Genomic DNA, 24,069 nt, shown 5'->3' with positions numbered 1-24,069 from the left:
CTTTTGAGCACGCTACCGCCGCTTACAACTAAAAAAAAAAAACAAAGAGAGGAATCGTCTCATTAGCGAAACAATGGCATGAGACTGCTATTCGTTGCTACTTACACTGCTGCTTTCTTTGATAATGATTAACAAGAATCAAATAATAGACTGCGTATGATAGATGTTCTGAACGAGAATTTAGCGAAAATTTTTTCCGTTTGAAAATCTTTGCAGACGCCTCTTTAGTACATTGTGCACAGAAATTAGAGTCACCTTAGATTTAAAAATCTAGTCAATTGCCGTGCTTCATTTTTGACTGTATCACTATTAGGCATAAGAATAATACGAATATAAACATGACATGGTATGTATATTCTTCCGCGTCTGCTGTTGTCTCACTCTAGTTTCGTAGTTTATTAGGCAGACAGGATTTAAATGAGATAGCAGCAAACACGAAAGAATACATGGCAAAATGTTTATATTCGTATTATTCTTATGGTGAAGAGAATACTGCATGTGATTCACAATTCATAAAAGTTCCTATTAGCAACCATTTCTTCTCACAGTTAGGAAAAAATTCAGAAAGCAGAGTTGGCTATATTGACAAATATCCCAAACAGTCTTGCCAGTCGGATTTTCATAGTACATTGAAATGCTGCTACGTTCGAAGAGGAACAATACGAATTTGTATTTACTTCGTTGGATAATGTATGAAAATGCAGTGGTCGAAACTCGGGGCGGAGAAAAAAAAAAGCTCGTCTTCCACCTTTTTTTAATTTATTTACTGACGCAGAGGTTTTGGTGCCAGTATTTGTCTTTGTGCCTGCGAAGCATGCCTGCGTAGCGCTACATACATTCAACGACAGAAGTTAGTTGTGGCGGCACCTACCAACATTTTTCAGAACTTCCGCTTACTTTGCACTCGATTCTAAGCCGCAGGCGGTTTTTTGGACTACAAAAACCGGAAAAAAAGTGCGGCTTAGATTCGAGTAAATACGGTAACCCTTTAAACGCATGTTTTCTGACAACGGCACTGTTGTTCAAAGAAAAGTATGTCCCTTACATAAGTTCAACGCTAACTATTAGATTTCCTGAAGCTCCTACCGTAACAGACTCCCATATCAGAAAAGCTGGAATCATGATATTAGTCTTGCTGTATCTCATTTTATGCTTAATCTCAAGGCAGTGCTTCACAGAAACTTATTTGTTTGGCTTCCAATAAAATGAATCACTAGGAACCGATAAAATTCGATTGAAAGATAATGTGACAAATAACGTGAATTTGGTGGTTTTTAAGGAAGTAATGCGATTTTGGCAGTTTTTAAGGAAGTAACACAAAATCAGTGTTTTTCAACAAATTTTCTCCGTTTCCTCGTAAGAAGTGTCGTAAATCTAATGATGTCAGTAACATATTTAATGTTGAAATGTTCCATGTTCAAATGTCGCACTACTTTTTGCAGTTGTGACGTCACTAGTGGCCTTCTGACTATCGACTTTTGCAAGCGCATACCATTGTGTGAATTTCAATTATTTATTTCTTTTGTATTGTATGTGTCACAGTATGCCATTTCAAAGCAATGGCGCAATGAAAATCTACCACTAACACACCATCCTGCTCATTAAATGTGGTTACTAATGCAGCAACAATATAAGGCTTGAAGAAATGTGATCACTGAGACTTAAGACAGTAGCCGAATGAGTAAGCCGTAATCTAATGGATATTTTCGTGGTTTATGATATGAATGGATGTAGGTTTGTGTCCCACTGCATGCTAGTATGTATTTTTTTCCATCGTAGCATTGTCAACACAGTCTGGGTCTTTTGTTATGAATGTAATGCAAATATTTGGAAGGAGGTGGGCACGAACACTGCCAAAAACATCATGAATCATTCAGCTTATGACTCTACCACTTTTTACACTAAAAGTAAAGGGAAAAATCCGAAAGTGTAAAACAAGTATGTTCTGCAATAAATGATGTTAACATTTCTGTCTGATTAGAGGTCGAAGAATGAAATAAGTATTTGGGTGTTTATTTCCAAATATGTGATGAGCTCCGAATGGTTGGTGTGGCAGGTATCTTACAGGACAGCATTAATTTCTGCTACAGAAACAAGAAGCTATAAAATTCATCTTTTTGGATTTCCAGCACACTGGATTAATAACAGGACAGCAACTTGAGTTAACCAGTTTGCTGTAGAAAACAGCCAAAGTTGCAAAATTCAGTTACTTTTGTTTAATTGATGACCAGTTTCCCGTATCAGGACCCATCTTCAAATAATCCAAACAAAGAAAAAGGTGTACTCTGCGATAGCACGCAAACCACATTAATATTGTACAGTCTCGCTAGCGGGATGAAAGCAGAGCTCACCATCTGCAGCATCGTCAACAGGACTGACTGCGGACCTTTGGTACAGAGCAGAGTGGAGGGTCTGAATCAGAGACTGAGACGGTTCTGCGACCATGTGGGCTGCAGATTCCTCGACCTGCGCCATAGGGTGGTGGGGTTTCGGGTTCCGCTGGATAGGTCAGTAGTCCACTACACTCAGCAGGTGGCTACATGGATAGCAGGGGTTGTGTGACGTGGACTGAGCAGTTTTTTAGGTTAGATGGCCTCGGGCAAGTACAGAAAGGGCAACAGCCTCAAAGGGTGTGGGGCGGAGTCAGGACATGTGGGGACCAAGCAGCAATCGGTATTGTAATTGTAAACTGTTGAAGCTGCATTCGTAAAGTACCAGAACTTCAAGCGCTGATAGAAAGCACCGAAGCTGAAATCATTATAGGTACGGAAAGCTGGCTGAAGCCAGAGATAAATTCTGCCGAAATTTTTACAAAGGCACAGACGGTGTTTAGAAAGGATAGATTGCATGCAACTGGTGGTGGCGTGTTTGTCGCTGTTAATAGTAGTTTATCCTGTAGTGAAGTATAAGTGGATAGCGCCTGTGAATTATTATGGGTGGAGGTTACACTCAACAACCTAGCTAGGTTAATAATTGGCTCCTTTTACCGACCTCCCGACTCAGCAGCATTAGTGGCAGAACAACTGAGAGAGAATTTGGAATACATTTCACATAAATTTTCTCAGCATGTTATAGTCTTAGGTGGAGATTTCAATTTACCAGATATAGACTGGGAGACTCAGATGTTTAGAACGGGTGGTAGGGACAGAGCATTGAGTGACATTATACTGAGTGCACTATCCGAAAATTACCTCGAGCAATTAAACAGAGAACCAACTCATGGAGATAACATCTTGGATCTACTGATAACAAACAGACCCGAACTTTTCGACTCTGTAAGTGCAGAACAGGGAATCAGTGATCATAAGGCCGTTGCAGAATCCCTGAATATGGAAGTTAATAGGAATATAAAAAAAGGGAGGAAGGTTTATCTGTTTAGCAAGAGTAATAGAAGGCAGATTTCAGACTACCTAACAGATCAAAACGAAAATTTCTGTTCCGACACTGACAATGTTGAGTGTTTATGGAAAAAGTTTAAGGCAATCATAAAATGCGTTTTAGACAGGTTCGTGCCGAGTAAAACTGTGAGGGACGGGAAAAACCCACCGTGGTTCAACAACAACATTAGGAAACTACTGCAAAAGCAAAGAGAGCTTCACTGCAAGTTTAAACGCAGCCAAAACCTCTGAGACAAACAGAAGCTAAACGATGTCGAAGTTAGCATAAGAAGGGCTATGTGTGAAGCGTTCATTGAGTTCGAAAGTAAAATTCTATGTACCGACTTGACAAAAAATCCTAGGAAGTTCTGGTCTTACATTAAATCAGTAAGTGGCTCGAAACAGCAAATCCAGACACTCCGGGATGATGATGGCATTGAAACAGATGATGACACGCATAAAGCTGAAATACTAAACACCTTTTTCCAAAGCTGTTTCACAGAGGAAGACCGCACTGCAGTTCCTTCTCTAAATCCTCGCACAAACGAAAAAATGGCTGACATCAAAATAAGTGTCCAAGGAATAGAAAAGCAACTGGAATCACTCAACAGAGGAAAGTCCACTGGACCTGACAGGATACCACTTCGATACTACACAGTCCCAGTCTTCAAGAAGGGTCGTCGAGCAGATGCGCAAAACTATAGACCTATATCTCTGACGTCAATCTGTTATAGAATTTTAGAACATGTTTTTTGCTCGCGTATCATGTCGTTTCTGGAAACCCAGAATCTACTCTTTAGGAATCAACATGGATTCCGGAAACAGCGATCGTGTGAGACCCAACTCACTTTATTTGTTCATGAGACCCAGAAAATATTAGATACAGGCTCCCAGGTAGATACTATTTTCCTTGACTTCCAGAAGGCGTTCGTTACAGTTCCACACTGTCGCCTGATAAACAAAGTAAGAGCCTACGGAATATGAGACCAGCTGTGTGGCTGGATTGAAGAGTTTTTAGCAAACAGAACACAGCATGTTGTTATCAATGGAGAGACGTGTACAGACGTTAAAGTAACCTCTGGCATGCCACAGGGGAATGTTATGAGACCATTGCTTTTCACAATATATATGTAAATGACCTAGTAGATAGTGTCGGAAGTTCCATGCGGTTTTTCACGGATGATGCTGTAGTATACAGAGAAGTTGCAGCATTAGAAAATTGTAGCGAAATGCAGGAAGATCTGCAGCAAATAGGCACTTGGTGCAGGGAATGGCAACTGACCCTTAACATAGACAAATGTAATGTATTGCGAATACATAGAAAGAAGGATCCTTTATTGTATGATTATATGATAGCGGAACGAACACTGGTAGCAATTACTTCTGTAAAATATCTGGGAGTATGCGTGCGGAGCGATTTGAAGTGGAATGATCATTTAAAATTAATTGTTGGTAAGGCGGGTACCAGGTTGAGATTCATTGGGAGAGTCCTTAGAAAATGTAGTCCATCAACAAAGGAGGTGACTTACAAAACACTCGTTCGACCTATACTTGAGCACTGCTCATCAGTGTGGGATCCGTACCAGATCGGGTTGACGGAGGACATAGAGAAGATCCAAAGAAGAGTGGCGCGTTTCGTCACATGGTTATTTGGTAACCGTGATAGCGTTACGGAGATGTTTAGCAAACTCAAGTGGCAGACTCTGCAAGAGAGGCGCTCTGCATCGTGGTGTACCTTGCTCGCCAGGTTTCGAGAGGGTGCGTTTCTGGATGAGGTATCGAATATATTGCTTCCCCCTACTTATACCTCCCGAGGAGATCACTAATGTAAAATTAGAGAGATTCAAGCGTGCACGGAGGCTTTCCGATAGTCGTTCTTCCCGCGAACCATACACGACTGGAACAGAAAAGGGAGGTAATGACAGTGGCACGTAAAGTGCCCTCCGCCACACACCATTGGGTGGCTTGCGGAGTATACATGTAGCTGTAGAATATTGTACATGCTTGTGTTTAAGCCATTAGTCATGTTTACAGACACCATTCATTGGCAGGACAACTGTTTTGTGAATGCTCGCTGCCAACCAAAGCTGAGTGCATATCTTTCTGCATGTATTAACTTACCAAAATTTTAATTAACATTGCTATGATTGTTTTCAAATTTCGTTGAAATAAGGTTCATTTAAGCAGTTACCAGTTGCCCCGCACATGCAGAGTTGAAATCGTGTATAAGCAGTGCCTACTCGCACTTTTGGCTACTTGGAGTGTGGTTGTTTAGTGTATAAGCAGTGAGAGAAAGCAGCCAGAATGTATCCGGAAAAATTTTTGTGACACTGCCAAGCTGCCAAATTCGCACATGCGCATAGCTGTCTGTGTTAGAGTGGGGGTGCACTTCACTAGACTCGTGTTTTGTTTGTGGCGCGTTTTTCAATCGTTTCAAAGCTATTGCAGTTCCCGCGTTCGGATACTCATTTTTATAACTGCTTTTTTTCATTCGTTGTATTCTTATTCTAGACTCGGTGACGAACAAATTTGTTCTGTGCAAATGCCGAAGCCTACAGCAACTGCTGACGAAAGGGTGCGAGAATCTGAAATCGATGGTTTATATGCTCCCGATAAGTTAACAGTGTTCTGTAAATTCTGCAATATCGGAGTTTCATGAGAGTATAAAGATTCTATAGTGAAACATGAGCAGACCGAAAAACATAAGGGCAACAAGATGATGCAGACCAGTTTGCCAATAAAGCAGCAGTCTACAATTAGCAGCAGCTTTGAACTGCAAAAAAGAAGATGATCTATTGTGAATATCTGGCCCAAAGGACTGTGGAAACATCTTTGAAGGTCAACATTCCACTCTACAAATTGGAGAACGAAGACTTTCGGCAGTGGACGAATGAGTTCATTGAAGGTGAGCAGTGGTTATATTGTAGCTACAGCCTGCCTTAAAACTTTTTTTGGTAAATCTTCAATTTACGTGTACTCTCTATCAGTTCATAATTGAAGTCCGTACCTCTCATCTTTGATAAAAATATAGAGGGGACCAGGCAATTGGAACAGAAATATATATATATTTTTTGAATACTTGCAAAACTTCAAAACAAAACAACTTGGATATTTGAGTTAAAATTTATGTTGATGCTGAGACTTTCTCAATTTTCTCATCTTTGTATCTTACGATACGGGCAAACCATTAATAGTTTTAAAAAAATGTTAAGTCTGCAACTGTAAGTTCTAATTACCACATCTGGAAGTATCGGAACAGTGTGTCCCACTCCTTCACACTTACAATGAATGAACGTATTGTACAGCTGTTAGGGAACGTACCTAACCTCATCACTACATACCCTGAAATTTTCACCAAAATCTAATTAGTGAATCTCAAATAATGGCACTAATTTAGGCATAAGAGCTGATTGTTACAAATCCACAACAACTGTTTGCCATTTTGTTGAAAACTATTGAAGCTTGGAATGAACAGAAACTTTTTGTGGCAAGTGTGAAAGTTCTCAATGGAGCAAACTTGACACAATGTACTCATGCTATTTTGGAGCCTCCTCAAACATATAATATACAGTACGATAATGTTAAGGCAGTAGTGAGTGACACTGCTAGTTATATGAACAAATGCATTAACTCCTTGAAAACAATAATAGGTGATAATTTAATCCATGTCCAATGCTGGGGCTGCGCGGAGTGGCCGAGCGGTTTAAGGCACCATGTCATGGACTGCACGGCCCCTCCCACCGGAGGTTTGAGTCCTCTGTTGGGCGTGTGTGCGTGTGTGTGTGTGTGTGTGTGTGTGTGTGTGTGTGTTTTGTTCTTAGCATAAGTTAGTTTAAGTAGTGTGTAAGACTAGGGGCCAATGACCTCAGCAGTTTGGTCACTTAGAAATTCACACACATTTGAACATTCAATGCTGGGCACATAAAATTAATCTAATTGCTAACATTTATTCCAAGGAACTTAGTAAGTTAAATGCTACTATCAGTTTTAAAGGGTGCTTTTTTAAACACCAGGAAGAGGAAACATTTATATCTGCAATCTCTTAAAGAGAAAATAGAAATCTGAAGATTTTTCCTCTTCCAGTTTTTACATGATGGAACTCTTGGCTCTCCACAGCCATTTATGCAGCAGAATATTTTGAGGTAATGATTGAATTCTTCTGCAGTGATGATATGCGAGAGATGCTGAATGCAGGCACTGAGTATATTTCGCTGTCAGATAATGATGTTAGAGACTTCAAAGCATTCAACTTCACATGACCTTTATTCAAAGCTGAAGCATCTTGAAGTATGCTTCAGTATTGTGGGAAAAGGAATATTTGGCAATGAAACCAGTGAGATTTTAAAAACGATAAAGAGGGAAGTGCTTCAGGCAGGAATTAAGGAGGGATTGACGTGAACTGGGCTGCAACTCCAAATGAGATTGTTGATTCTAATGGCCACAGATCCAAGTAAATCAGTTTTCAAAGCCTTGGGTTCTTGTTTAGATCCAAAGACAATAACTCTCAATCCTATTAATTCCGAAATGGCCAGAATCTTGCAATCTGTACCTGGGATGACTGTTCTTAGTACTGCATATACTCTGTAAGGGTATCAGTGTGTCTCGAATTTTGTTCAAACCCGAATGTCAATGCAGTCGGGACATGTTGACAAAGTGAAATGTTTGCAGGCAACTGCAGTTGACAGAGAGCAATTTGCAGCTGCAGCATTGAAAGCTGACAGCGAGAGGCTGTTTTCAAACTATAATGAAGTACTGACAGATAGGCGGCACAATCTCTCTGAATACAACATTGAAATAATGACAATGCTGTCATTTGAAAAAAACTGTCTACAGAGTGTGCCTTAGTGCTACTGTAGACCTATCTTTTTTAGCTCATTTCTTTATTCTTCTTAATAAAAAAAAATATGCATATTCTCACTTTTTCAAATGTTTACTCGTTTTTACTTCTCTGATGTAATGTTGAACTATGCTTCTTTTGTTTGAGGATGGATTTCTGTTTTGTCTGTTTTTACCCTATTTGTCCAGATTGCGGTAAAAACAGCTGAAAATGCAGTACATAAATGAGCCTTACTACCAGTTGTATACATGTGTCAAAAAAGAAGAAGAACAGACTACATTAAAGGAAGTTTTTGTGTTGAAAGACTGTGTTACTGATAATAAATAGAATTTAAAACTCAAAACTTGTACTGAAACATATTATAAACTTTGTTTCCAAGCAACATGTGCGTGAACATTAAAAAAATTAAGAACATTAAATTTTGTCTCACCCTACCTTAGGTGTCATTCCATTTTCAACATAGCATTGAAAAATGGTTAAATATGACAAAAATAGATAACTGATAATAGTAAAAGCTTGCAAGAAAATAACACCAATAAGTGGGGGAAAAAAAATAAAAAAATAAAAAAAAAGAAAAAACCACCTATTTTGGTCATAAAATAACACTGATTTTTTCCTGTTCCTATGTATCACTGATGTTTCTTGCACTTTTCTACAACTATTCTACTAACCTCCACCACATAAAACCAGCATAAACTGCAGCACTGGCACACAATGTATAACAAACTATTTTCAGAGGCATAGATCATCTTTAACATTACAAGGCAGATCTTTTTGTCTTTGGGGACAGAAGTGAAATACAATCATTGCCAAATTTTCATTGGATGCTACTACATTTCTACTGATAACATTCAACAACACCAATAATTAGACATGAGATATTTCATCACTAAGAAGGAAAAGGAGGAGGAGGAGGAGGAGGAGGAGGAGAAGTAATAAACTTGCTCACCTGCTGAGGATCTATCATGATGGAAGCCGTTGGTGTATGGGTGCGGGCTGTGACAGTAGCCACAGTGATCGGTGCATGGTAAAGCTCTGATGAGACAGGAGTGGATGATTCACCCTCTCGTCCCACAGAAGTTGTGCTACTAACAGCTGCATTGTATGGCAGTGTAACCTATAGAAATGGAATGTTAGCCTCATGTAAGAACCAATTTTTAATTTCAGTTAGTAGAACAGCAAAACTTTCTATAGATATGATGAATATTGACAGTGCTTAATCTCAATTTCAATTATACAATGAAAAATCACTGATCACTACTACATCAATGATTTCTAAGAAAAGGTTTACTTCATTTCAATGAGCCATATGTAACAATCTTTTCATCGACAAATGAGACAAATTTAACAACATAACATGTCAGCCTATACAAAAACATAGAGCAGATGAAATTATTTCTTTTTTATTTTATTATTATTTTTATTTATTTCTCTCTATCACTCTCCTTTCCCACTACTCCCCCCCCCCCCCCCCCTGCCCGCCACCTAACCTGCAAGACTTCACTGAACGCCATTTCCACCATAAAATCCCTCCCCCTCTCCACCCCAGCCGCCTCCTTTCCCCCACCAAGTCACCACTCCCACCATGCACTGGAGCTGCTGCTCACAGTGTGGTTTCAGTTGCCTGAGACTGCAGTCGTATGTGTGCGTGTGCGTGTGTGTGTGCCGTGTGTGGTTTTTTTTGTTGACAAAGGCCATTGGCAAAAAGCTTTAAGTCTGAAAATCTTTTTGTTGTGCCTATCTGCGACTCAGCATCTCCACTATACGGTGAGTAGCAATGTTCCTTCTCGTAATATTGTTACATTCCATCTTGGATTTTCCATTGTATGATATTTTCCTTTTCTTCTTCAGCACACACAAGGAAAGGCTAATCCCAAGACAAGTAGTTTGCTGCTGAATCCCTTCAACTTAGCATTGGATATCTCGTGTAGCAATAAAATACACATGATAGTTACTTTGCATTATCTTTACTCCTGCATTTATATTGAGCATGAGAAGATGTATATGTAAGTATACATGTAAAAACTTTCCATGGGCACAGCATTACAGGTCTTTCAGAAAAAGTATTACTCTGTAACTTACGTAATACTAAGTAACAATATTATGAAAAGGAAAGTTGCTACTCACAATACAGTGGAGATGCTGAGTCACAGACAGGCACAAAAAAAAGAATGTCACAAATAAAGCTTGGCCTTCGTCAAAAACACACACACACACACACACACACACACACACACACACACACACACACGCAACTGCAGTTTCAGGCAACTGAAACCACACTGTTAGTAGCAGCACCAGTGCATGATGGGAGTGATGAATGGGTGGGGGTAAGGAAGAGGCTGGGGCGGGAAGGGGACGTGACATGCGGTCCCATTCCAAATATACCGAGGGTCTCACTGAAGCATTCACAGACCGTAATTCTCCTTACAACCTTGTACAAAAACAAATCTCCTGTGTCTTATCTTTCCTATCTCCCACCACCTCCCAAGTCCCACCATCCAGCCTCAGAAGAGCCTTCCGCTTATAACTCAGTACCACCTTGAACTGGAGCAAGTGAATTACATTCTCTGCCATTGTTTTGACTACCTCTCGCCGTGCCCTGAAATGAGGAATGTCCCGCCCACTATCCTTCTCACCCCTCCCACAGTGGTATTCTGCCATCCAATGAACCTACGCAATATAGTTGTCCATCCCTACACAACCCCTGCTCTGAACCTCTTATCTCATGGCTCATACCCCTGTAATTGACCTAGATGCAAGACCTGTCCCATACATCCTCCTACCACCAACTACTCCAGTCCAGTCACAAACATCACCTATCCCATCAAAGGCAGGGCTACCTGTGAAACCAGTCACGTAATCTACAAGCTAAGCTACAACCACTGTGCTGCATTCTATGTGGGCATGACAACCAACAAGCGGTCTGTCCGCATGAATGGCCACCGAAAAACTGTGCCAAGAAACTAGTGGATCACCCTGTTGCTGAGCACGCTGCCAAACATGACATCCTTCATTTTAATGACAGCTTCACAGCCTGTGCCATATGGATTCTTCCCACCAACACCAGCTTTTCTGAATTGCGCAGGTGGGAACCTTCCCTGCAATACATCCTACGCTCCCCTCGTGGCCTCAATCTTTGTTAGTCACTGTCATCACCCACCCACCCCCTTCCCTATTCCCATTCCAGCACTACCCACCCCTCATTGACCAACGCACCCAGTCTTTTTAGTTCTCTCCTTTTCTGCTTCCCCACCCCTCCCCCAAGATCTCCCCTCCCCTCCATCTAACCTACAGCACTTCACTGTCCACCACCCCTACCCTACTATTCCTCCCCCTCCCCACTCCAGCCTCCTCCTTAGCCCCATCCAGTCGCCTCTCCCATCATGCACTGGTGCGGCTGCTCGCAGTATGGTTTCAGTTGCCTGAGACTGCAGTTGTGTTGTGCGAGTTGAGTGTGTGCTTGTATGTGTGTGTGTCGCCCATTTTTGACGAAGGCCTTACTGGTCGAATGCTTTATATTCGACAGTCTTTTTGTTGTGCCAATCTGGGACTCAGTATCTCCACTATATGGTATCAACTTTCCTTTTCATAATATAGTTACATTCTATCCTGGATTTTCCATTGTTTGACATAATAATAAGTGAAAGAAATATTCTTTTTTGGATAGGTAAACATAAGAAACTTTACTACTCTTTCTATGGAGTTATGAATGTATTCATTTAGTTATTTTCCAGAAAGTTAAAAAATGTAAGAAACATTACTTCTTATGTGATGTTCTGAACAAAGTGTACACAGTTATTTCCCAAGTAGTTTCAGCAAGGAATTATAATTTGTTAAATAGAGTTGTTAGCATTATTGGAATAAACGAGATCTCTGCATAAAATTTTAAAGTTAAAATTAAAACAGTCTTCAGCTCATAAAACATATATTATGATGGTAACTGGTTTTGGTTTATTTACAGACCCTCTTCATCTTCAGCCCTTTATACAATAGCAGTAGGTGGAGGTGGAGGGCAGTTGATGTTTGTCTTTAAACAGGGAGCACCTGCTCTGTTCACCACCTCTGCCTGCCACCACTGAAGAACAGTTTGAAGATGGTCTGAAATAGACTGAAACCAGTCAACACCATAATAATTGAGACTGAAACCAGCCAAAATCATAATGAATGTTTTTATGTGGTCAAGGTGTTTTAATTTTAACTTAACATTAAATACAACATTACTTTTCTATCATTTAGATGATGTACTTAAACCAATTGTGTGCAAATCAATTTAAATCCAATTTCTATCAATTTTAGGTAGGGAGCCAGAAATGTTCGAAGTTTTAGGGGTGGATGAAACATAACGGGTTGTTTTTGATCGAACCTCCAGTAGCCACAATGGTACTGTGTGACATCAGCATCCACGCCAGAGGCTAAAGCATTGTCGCAAACATCAGTGCCACCATTGCACTACTTCACTTCCACGAATCACAAGCCCACAGGAGAGCCAATAATTCACACTCCAGGGTTATGCTGACTGTAACAAGGAGTATCTTATCATAGTGTCCAACTGCCAAGCCAACGAGAGCATCTTCCATTCACCTCTCCACTGGCCTTCATCTATCCTCGAGCAATCTACTACTCACTGCCGACCACAGCCTGACGGGCTTCATCAGTGTAAAATCATTCCATTACAACATCAGTGATTGCCATTCAGTCTGAACCAAGTGGTACTAAGCCACGTCCCAAGAAATTGTTTCCTTGTATTCTCTTTAGTAGACTTAATAAACATACAATTGTTCCTTTGCTGCCTGGGCACCTCAATTTGCAGCATGTTGTTCCCGTCAGTCAAGAACATTAAAGTTCATAATTCTGCAGAAACAGTAAAGTTTCTTATGTTTGCCTAGCTGCATAAAGATTACTTTCACTTATTATTGTGTTAGTTACAGAAAAAAATACCTTATCTGGAGACTGAAAACAGAAAAGGATTTCTTAGGAAAATATTCAGATCAAATTCCTGCGAGGGAAATCAGATAAAGAGGCCAGTGAGATAGATCTACAAAGAGACAACAACAGTAACAGACACCTTTACTAGAAGAAGGATGAAATTCTATGAACATATCCACAGGATGAACAGGATCAGGGTCAAAAGGCAATTCTTTTGAGGTAGCAAAAACAAGACAAAATAGATCATGGAAACAGAAGAAAATATTAAAAATTGGGACTCACACAAGATAATATAAGCAATTGACAATAGTTCATGAACACCATAAAAACGCTTTTACACAAAAACACAAAGAAAAGAGAACAAGAAAAAGTGGTCAGAAGAACCAAGAGAGAATACAGCAAAAGTATGAAAAGAATTTGGGAAGATTGACGAAACAAGAACAAATCATGGAACAGATGCATGATCTGTTATTTGGAAAAAGTATGCTGCAACCTTCCTTAAACTTACAACTAAAAATATCAATTATAGCAATGCACCTCACTGTGCTGGGAAGATAAGCTGGTATAACTGACTTTGAGTAAAAGACTATATTGTTGAAAGAGAACTTTGAACAGAGGTAAGACATACTGTACAATGAAACCAGAACTATAAAAAAAATATATAAATAAAATAAAATAAAAATACAAAATTTCCACATACTAAAAAGTAAAGGCAGCCCTGATAAGCACTATACATAGGGATGATTATGAGATAAAGTTTTAGCAATTCACATTGCTCTGAATAATAATGACTGAAGATCCTGTGAAATGTTCCAACAAGACCCACACAATAGTTCTGAACCACAAAAGAATTAAAATCATGCATTTTGAAGCAATGTTTATCCTACCAAATAAGGAAAAATGTGATAAGCATGTGGAGTTCCAAACATTCACTGACAGTGCAACAGTAGAAAAAAACATACACATTTGAACTGTTATGAAATATAGTTTCTACTTGAATGTATGTCCAACAAAGGCAATATTCTTAGAAGGATAGTTGCTACTCACCATCCAGCGGAGATGCTGAGTCGCAGATAGGCACAACAAAAAGCGTATCAAACAAAGCTTTTGGCTGAACAGGCCTTCATCAGAATGAGACAACATACATACACACACACACACACACACACACACACACACACACACACACACACACACACGACCAACTGTCTCTGGCTGCCAAGGCCTTGAGAACCAGAGACTGTTGTCATGCTTGCGCGTGTGTGTGTGTGTGTGTGTGTGTGTGTGTGTGTGTGTGTGTTGTCTAATTCCGATAAAGGCATGGTTGGCCGAAAGCTTTGTTTGACAGTCGTTTTGTTGTGCCTATCTACAAATCAGCAGAGAGAGAGAGAGAGAGAGAGAGAGAGAGAGAGAGACTTTTTTCTTCTTACTGTCTCCTTAACTGGTAAGTTGGCACTATTTTTTGTCTCACAAATAATATTTGTGTTCATTCTTCACTTACAAGGTGACTGGCAGCAGTGCTGCTGATATTAAGTGACATAGGCGAAAGAAGACCATAGCGTGCCATAAACAACTGCTCTGAGACACGACGAAGTTCCTCTTGTTGTTGTACTATCAACTGCTGAAGCTCTTCATGCTTGCGCTGCAACTGCTCCTGAATGGTGTTCTGTGCTGTTGTCATTGCAATTGGCTGCCGCACCAGCTGCAAATATGAACATTATAGCTAACATACAGATTGTTATAAATTACAGAATGAATCTAAATCAGAACACAATAAATGCTCCTGATACTTTAAGTATGCTTATAGCAGAAAAAATTTCACAGATACATAAATGTGTTGGTAATACCAATTTATTCAGTTACCAATTTTAAGAGAACTGTAGTGTGTAAAATTTTGGCAGACTGTTAATAATTTAGGAGTACAGAAGAACACTGACAGAATATCAGAAGCATTGAATCATCGACAAAAAACATTTCTGTTAGCAGGCGATGGTAGATGAAGAAGGGGGGGGGGGGGGGGGGGACAGAAATAGAGGTTAGCTAGTGATTCAGGGGGAGACAGCAATTTTGCTGGCTAAGAATGCTGGAGGGAGGGATGGCAGGATCACAGGCTCGGCATGTGATACACGGGTACCAGAGGCAGTGAGATGTGGCACATAATGAAGTGGCACAGATACATGGAGTGGTAGGGAATGACAGGCAGAGGAAGGAGAAACGGTTAGGTGGAGGGTATGGTAACAGAGGCCAGGAGGGTTACAGGAGCGAAGTATGTGTTGCAAGGTTGTGCTAGTCAGTGGCCAACTTTGTTCTTGGCCACAGCTTTGCGGTGACAATTTATTCCCTACTAATTTCCTAAGGCTCATCCCAGAACTTCTCCTCTGAGTCCATCTACCTCCTCACCCGAACAGCACCCCCCCCCCCCCTCCCTCCACACCAATCTTCAATATTTTCTCCAAAATACACAAACTCAATAATCCAAGATGCACCATTAGTTATTGTGCTCCTACTGAAAGAATTTCCACTCCTGTTGACCAAAACCTCCAACTAACTGCCTAAAGCCTACCCTCTCACAACAAATACTACCCACTTCCTTCACTGACTCTCCGCCAGTCCCATACCTTTATCGCTTGGATCCTCCCCATCCCTTTACCAACTGGAACCCTTCTCGCCAATGGTGATCTCACCTCCCTACACACCAATATCTCTCATGCCCATGGCCTTGCCCACTATGAACACTACCTCTCCCATCATCCTGCACAGTCCAAACCTCCTAACTCATTCCTCATACACCTTGCCCACTATATCTTCACACATAACTACTTCTCCTTTGAGGGGAAGGTATATAAACAAATTTGTGGCACAGCCATGGGCATCCACAAGGCATCCTGCTAGGCCAATCTTTTTATGGTTCATCTAGAGAAAATCTTTCAAGCCTCACAAACCCAAACCTCTCGTCTGGTTCAGGATCACTGATGATATCTTCATGATTTGGACTCAGGGCTAAGACATCCAATACAGATTCCTCCACAATCTCAATACCGCCTCCCCTACAAGTTTCACCAGGTCTTCCTCAATCCAACATGACACCTTCCTCGACATTGACCTCCACCCTTCTGATGGCTCCCATCCACACCTGGTCCACATTAAACCCACTAATTGCCAACAGCACCAGTATTTCAACAGCTGTCACCTGTTTCACACGAAAATAATAGCACCCATACAGCCTAGCCCCCTGTGGACAGTGTATCTGCAGTGATGAAAATTTCATTGCCCAATGTGTTGAAGGTCTTAAGAGGACTTTTCTGGACTGTGACACTAATTGCCCCAACTCCCACCCAAAAAACCTAGTCTGAAAACTGATTTACAGATTTCCCACGCTGTATCCTCATACACCCCTAATCCTCCAAGCACTCCTAAGAATCAGTTACAAAAGAGGACCCCCTTCATCATCCAATATCAACCTGGACCACAACAACTGAGCCATATCCTTCTCCAGGGCTTTGATTATCTATCACCATGCCCAAAAATGAGGGACATCCTACCCAAGTTCCTTCTCACCCCTCGTTGTTATTGTTGTTGTCATCAGTCCTGAGACTGGTTTGATGCAGCCCTCCATGCTACTCTATCCTGTGCAAGCTTCTTCATCTCCCAGTACCTACTGCAACCTACATCCTTCTGAATCTGCTTAGTGTATTCATCTCTTGGTCTCCCTCTGCGGTTTTTACCTCCACGCTGCCCTCCAGTACCAAATTGTTGATCCCTTGATGCCTCAGAACATGACCTACCAACCGATCCCTTCTTCTAGTCAAGTTGTGCCACAAACTTCTGTTCTCCCCAACCCTATTCAGTACTTCCTCATTAGTTATGTGATCTACCCATCTAATCTTAAGCATTCTTCTGTAGCACCACATTTCGAAAGCTTCGATTCTCTTCTTGTCCAAACTATTTATCGTCCATGTTTCACTTCCATACATGGCTACACTCCACACAAATACTTTCAGAAACGACTTCCTGACACTTAAATCTATACTCGATGTTTACAAATTTCTCTTCTTCAGAAATAATGCTCTCCTTGCCATTGGCAGTCTACATTTTATATCCTCTCTACTTCGACCATCATCATTTATTTTGCTCCCCAAATAGCAAAACTCCTTTACTACTTTAAGTGTGTCATTTCCTAATCTAATTCCTTCAGCATCACCCGACTTAATTCAACTACATTCCATTATCCTTGTTTTGCTTTTGTTGATGTTCATCTTATACCCTCCTTTCAAGACACTGCCCATTCCGTTCAACTGCTCTTCCAAGTCCTTTGCTGTCTCTGACAGACTTACAATGTCATCGGTGAACCTCAAAGTTTTTATTTGTTCTTCATGGATTTTAATACCTACTCCGAATTTTTCTTTTGTTTCCTTCACTGCTTGCTCAATATAGAGATTGAATAACATCAGGGAGAGGCTACAACCCTGTCTCACTCCCTTCCCAATCACTGCTTCCCTTCCATGTCCCTCGACTCTTATAACTGCCATCTGGTTTCGGTACAAATTGTAAATAGCTTTTCGCTCCCTGTATTTTACCCCTGCCACCCTCAGAATTTGAAAGAGAGTATTCCAGTCAACATTGTCAAAAGCTTTCTCTAAGTTTACAAATGCCAGAAACGTAGGTTTGCCTTTCCTTAATCTAGCTTCTAAGATAAGTCGTAGGGTCAGTACTGCCTCACGTGTTCCAACATTTCTACGGAATCCAAACTGATCTTCCCTGAGGTCGGGTTCCACTAGTTTTTCCATTCGTCTGTAAAGAATTCGTGTTAGTATTTTGCAGCCGTGACTTATTAAACTGATAGTTCGGTAATTTTCACATCTGTCAACACCTGCTTTCTTTGGGATTGGAATTATTATATTCTTCTTGAAGTCTGAGGGTATTTCACCTGTTTCATACATCTTGCTCACCGGATGGTAGAGTTTTGTCAGGACTGGCTCTCCCAAGGCTGTCAGTAGTTCTAATGGAATGTTGTCTATTCCCGGGGCCTTGTTTCGATTCCGGTCTTTCAGTGCTCTTTCAAACTCTTCACGCAGTATCATATCTCCCAATTCATCTTCATCTACATCCTCTTCCATTTCCATAATATTGTCCTCAAGTACATCGCCCTTGTATAGACCCTCTATATACTCCTTCCACCTTTCTGCTTTTCCTTCTTTGCTTAGAACTGGGTTTCCATCTGAGCTCTTGACATTCATACAAGTGGTTCTCTTTTCTCCAAAGGTCTCTTTAATTTTCCTGTAGGCAATATCTATCTTACCCCTAGTGAGATAGGCCTCTACATCCTTACATTTGTCCTCTAGCCATCTCTGCTTAGCCATTTTGCACTTCCTGTTGATCTCATTTTTGAGATGTTTGTATTCCCTTTTGCCTGCTTCATTTACTGCATTTTTATATTTTCTCCTTTCACCAATTAAATTTAATATTTCTTCTGTTACCCAAGGTTTTCTACTAGCCCTCGTCTTTTTACCTACTTGATCCTCTGCTGCCTCCACTACTTCATCCCTCAAAGCTACCCATTCTTCTTCTACTGTATTTCTTTCCCCCCTCCTTGTCAATTGTTCCCTTATGCTCTCCCTGAAACTCTGTACAACCTCTGCTTTAGTCAGTTTATCCAGGTCCATCTCCTTAAATTACCACCTTTTTTGTAGTTTCTTCAGTTTTAATCTACAGTTCATAACCAATAGATTGTGGTCAGAGTCCACACCCTCCCCTGTAAATGTCTTACAATTTAAAACCTGGTTCCTAAATCTCTTTCTTACCATTATATAATCTATCTGAAACCTGTCAGTATCTCCAGGCTTCATCCACGTATACAACTCTCACCCCTCCTAAAGTGGTATTCCATTGCCTATGCAAACTTCACAACATCCTAGTGTGCACCTACGCCACTGCCACTCCGAACACCTTGCCACAGCGAACATACCCCTGTGGAAGACCCAAGTATAAGACCTGTGCAATCCACTCACCCAGGACTCCTATTCCAGTCCTATCCACCAGAATTAATGACCAGTGCCAAACTGTGTCCAAGAAAAAAGTTGACCACTCAATGGCACAACAAGTAACTGAGCACAACAAGCTCGAGGTCAATGGCTGCTTCACGACCTAGGCCATCTGGGTCTTTCCCTCCAGCACCAGCTTTTCTGAACTATGCAGATGCTGTAACAACTGGGTGGATTTCTGCCATTAGCTTCCCCAAAAATTAGTATTAATTGTTTCCAAATTCTGTGATCTCTTTGATTTTATCATTTATATGGCATGTGCACAGTGCATAATAATCTCAAATTTTGAGTCAGGGCTTATCCATCTTAACTTTATCATTTGTTACAGTCTTTGGGTTATTTTGAATCTACTAGTGTGATTAGTTTACCTCAAAACTGCAGTAATTACAAAACATCAGAAATTTCAGATTTTGTTGTCACTGTTTATAAGTACACAGATAGCAAATTACTAACTTCCTGACAGAGTTAATAAAAAGGAATATAAATAATTATATCATTTAAACAGCTAATGATGAAAACATACTAGCAACCTTGGCATTCACTTAGTTTCAGAGTAATTGAGCTGTTTAGTTAGAAATATTCTTACTGAAACAGAATCCCAATTTATGCAAACTAGCCAATGTAATTCAACAGAAATTATTCTTGTATCTAGAAGTCCTCATTCAAACAAATCTTTTGATATTTTGTTACTCAGAATATAAATCTTGAATTTTAATTTATGAAAATACAGCAAACAACAATAGTTAAAGCTATGTCAAATTATCGTAAATCTATGTAAGCAAACATTTAGGAAGCCAGTTTAGTCAATCTGCAGAAGACTGTGAAACAAGCAATCTGTGTCCACAAATACGGGACAATGCACTGCAAAGCAGAGGAGTCAACAGAAATCACAAGTCATAGAAGTACCATCATTTATCTAGATTTCATGTCCTGGAGTTTATTAATAATTTAGTGACTGTTGTAAATGAATAATTAGGGAGTGATGGGAGTGATGAAGGACTGTGCCATACTTCAGTAATGCTTATGGTGAAAACTAGATCAGAATATGAACAGTGCTACTTCCAACAGTTACTTGCTGTTTACATCATTTTTGTATTGATATTTCTTCAAGGACAGCAATTTGAGAACTTTAATCAGTGACTGTGTTAATTATTTGTTTGCCACATGTGAACTTCAGGGTCACTTCAGTGCTAAGTTACTGCACTTGAACAATCACATTATAGGACATCAGCCGAGTACAGCAACTGGCTAACTGTTTGTCTGTGTATAATTTAAATAAACAAAACTTGAAGTGACCGTATATAGTAGTTCATTCAACATCCAAATGTAAATAAAGTGTTTGAACTGCAGAACTGGTGTAGACGACATTACTTCGAACAGACTATTTTTGACACCCACTTTTCAGACATATTCGACACAGTCACAGCTAGTGGGGGCATACACGTACAGCCAACAGTTACGCTACAAAGGGAAATGCAAAAAACCTAAATTTAATTTCAATGTGATGCAATGAATGGAAGATTGACTAAAACATTAAAAAATTCTAATTATGTAGGTAAACAGACAACAATAAAAACTCAGTAATAGTTGGCTATAACGTACATTATATGTCCCTGGACTCTGATTTTGAATATACAAAAAGTCGATTATAGTTAGACCCACTGGAAGCTGCTGACAAAAGTCTACAAAAGTTGCACAAACGAGAACCTTGAGTAATCTCTTGAGTACTAACAGATGGTTTGGATTTCTTATCAAGTCAACATGAAGTATTTGAATGAGGGAATTCCAAAGTGGAATGCTGCCAGCATTCTATCCAACAGGTTTAGTCAATATGAGAGTTATTGAAGATGTTCACAGAACTTCAATGGGAATTAGTAACATAAAGGTAATTTTGCACAATAAATGTCATGGGTAAATTTATCAATACGTATAATCTCATAAATTTAAAGCATCTTTGTTTAGTACAGATGTTTCCATGGCATATTTTACTACAGGTAAGGAAAAAAAACAAGAGAAATTAGAAGAGATGTGGAGCACATGGATAATTACTGTTTCTGCAGCCTATTTATCGAAATAAGACAAACAAAAAGAATAGCAAGAAATATCTGCTAGTGTACATTGTGCAGTGTCTTGAAAAGTATTTATCCAAATGTATAAGTCAACTTTAAATTTATAGACAGGTGGCAAAGCTATGTTTATATCAAATGACAGCTTCTCACATTATGAACAGAATTAGAAATTGTGCTAATTGTGAACTGTACTAATCATTCATTCTTGGAATACTATGCTGATAAAGTTTTAATGAAAGTGTATACATCAACTTCCCATGAATAAACTAGGGCAGTGGGTTTTACAGGTGAGAAACTTACTGAACTGTTCATACAATATAAGCTTCCACGACTGATACTAGCATCACTTTAAACTTCCGGGCTATTAACCCATTATCGATGTATAAAACTTTCTCCTAATGTTTCCTCTCTGACTGCGGGAGACATCTTCAGAGGTAAAATGGCTAATTGCAACCAGAACTCCAGGGAGCACTCATTAAACAGGCAGTGCAGAAGGCACCACAGTTTGTCATGTGACATCGGCCATGAGATTATCACCAGTATTGCCAACATTCTCGATTGGAAGTAATCTATCACCATTCTGACGTTGTAATGTTGATATTAAAATTTTGTCTAATTTAACATCTTCCTCTTTTCTGTTAAAATTATTATGGTATTTATAGATCTCAATAGCCTCTCTATACATACACACATGATAATGCAATGTTTTCGTTATGACACACTTGTCAGTGAAGTTTATTTCATGAACATACTTTTGGGAAAGATGTTCTGCTACAGCAGATTTATCCATATGTTCTAGGCGGCAATTCTTCTTGTGTTCAACGGGATGGGTGTTAACACTTCTCTTTGTGGTACCAATATAAACCAGTCCACAACTATAAAGAATTTCATATACACCCGGTGTGGCCAAAGGATATTGTGTATCTTTCGCCAATCTTAAACATTCTTTTGGTCAGAAGATAGCTTCCACACTGCACTTGCTCAATGTCTTCCCAATGCGATCCGTAATCGTACTAATGAACGGAAGGAAACCTTCCCTTTGGGTGGCCATTGTTCCTCATTGGTCCTGTTTCTCTCCCTAGGGCAAAGTACTCTATCTGTCTCCTTGTTAGAATGACCCCTCTTCTTGAATGCTAACCATAGATGTTTCAGCTCATCTTTTAAGTTAAGTCGGTTCTAAAATTTCGTGCGCCCCATCTACCAGTGCTTTAATCATCACTCTTTCCTGTCTGGTGTGGTGGTTAGAATCTTTATGCAGGTAACGGAGAGTATGCATGGCTTTTCTATATATGTTATGGCCCAATGTCCCGTCCTCTCACTTGATAACAGACACATCCATGAAATTCAGTTGGGCGTTATTCTCCGACTCCACAGTAAATTGTATTTTTGGGTTGATACTGTCAAGGTGTACCAGCAAGGCATCCAGTTTCTCTGCACCTCGAGACTATGCTACGAAAGTATCAACAACATAGCGGTCCACCTGGCTGGTATTTTCCTGGAAGTCTGCAATGCCTCTTGTTCAGAGTTTTCCATAAACAAATTGGCAACAGCTGTGCTAAGAGGACTGCCCTAGGCACCCCAACAATCTGTTCATAAAAATCATTGCTGTATTGAAAATAGGCTGTGGTGATGCAGTGTCTAAAAACTCCACAATATCTCCAGGAAAAAATCAGCTACACATGGGATAGCTTCATTCACTGGAATCATGGTAAACAATGACACATAAAAACCAACCAGGATATCACCTTGGCCCCTTTCTTTTAACCTGTCAATGAAATGATATGAATTTTTAATATGACTATCAATTTTGCCAACATCAGATTGCAGCAAGGTGTCTAACTTATTCATGGGTGGGAGACTCTAAGCACTCACAAATATGCATCAATGGAACAGTGAAATAACCTCACAGTCATTGGTGACTGAAATGTCTTAATTGATTGTGGAATGATTATTTGCTCTGTCAGTTCAGGCAAAATACAGGAGACAACTCATTAGAGCTCTCGACTTGGTATAGCACCAAAAACATGCTTCCGAGACAATTCACTTAGAAATTAGGTATAGAAAGGCCTACCATCTCCCCCGACCCCGCACAGCCTCCCCACACTGCCCGTAACAGCTCTGTCCTGTCCCCCATCACATACCTATCTTAAAGGCAGCACAGCATCTTCCCCCACTCCTATGCTGCTATCCCTCCCCCTCCTCATCCCAAGTTGTCTCGTTACCCCCAACCCCACCCATCCCATCAAATTGTCACTTATGTCAGACACAGTCACAGTCAGGCCCCAGCACCTGGAGACAGTGGTCATGTTCGTGGGTGTGTGGAGGGGGGGAGTCCTATCACACTTCCCTGGGGCATTCCTGATGATACCCTAGTCTATGATGAACACTCTTCATCAAGGACAAATACTGGGTTCTATTACTTAAGAAGTCGTAGAGCCACTCGTGCATTTGTGAACTTAATCCATACGCTCGTACCTTCATTAACAGCCTGCGATGTGGCACTGTGTCAAATGCCTTCTGGAAATGTAGAAATATGGTATCTGCCTGTTGCCCTTCACCCATAATTCGCTGTATATCGTGGGATAAAAGGGAAAACTGAGTTTCGCACGAGCAATGCTTACTAAAACCATGCTGATTCATGGAATAAGCTTCTCAGTCTCAAGATACTTTATTAAATTCGAACTGAAAACATTGTAAGATCAACACTATTACCCTTGCTGTTATTCTTCTGTGTACTGAAATTTGCATCCAGAGTGTAGAAAACAGAAAAAAGCTTACAAGTATAAAAATTGTAGAGTGAGACCAATAGATGAATA

General features: G+C 40.1%; 1 protein-coding gene across 2 annotated transcripts in view; it reads right to left on the bottom strand.

Annotated features, from left to right (window-relative positions):
* Positions 1 to 24,069, bottom strand: part of LOC126484943 (circadian locomoter output cycles protein kaput-like) — a 120,102-nt gene that overhangs the window by 7,245 nt on the left and 88,788 nt on the right. For both annotated transcript variants that reach the window (XM_050108547.1, XM_050108554.1), the window contains exons 15-16: positions 14,645 to 14,845; positions 9,164 to 9,331 (exon numbers count right to left, since the gene is read on the bottom strand). In XM_050108547.1, the coding sequence (XP_049964504.1) occupies positions 9,164 to 9,331; positions 14,645 to 14,845 (369 nt within the window). The remainder of the gene's footprint in view (positions 1 to 9,163; positions 9,332 to 14,644; positions 14,846 to 24,069) is intronic.

This window comes from Schistocerca serialis, chromosome 1 (assembly GCF_023864345.2).
Source record: "Schistocerca serialis cubense isolate TAMUIC-IGC-003099 chromosome 1, iqSchSeri2.2, whole genome shotgun sequence".
NCBI classification, from domain to species: domain Eukaryota; kingdom Metazoa; phylum Arthropoda; class Insecta; order Orthoptera; family Acrididae; genus Schistocerca; species Schistocerca serialis.
Note: the sequence above shows the minus strand (reverse complement) of the source record. Positions and strands in the feature narration are given on the sequence as shown.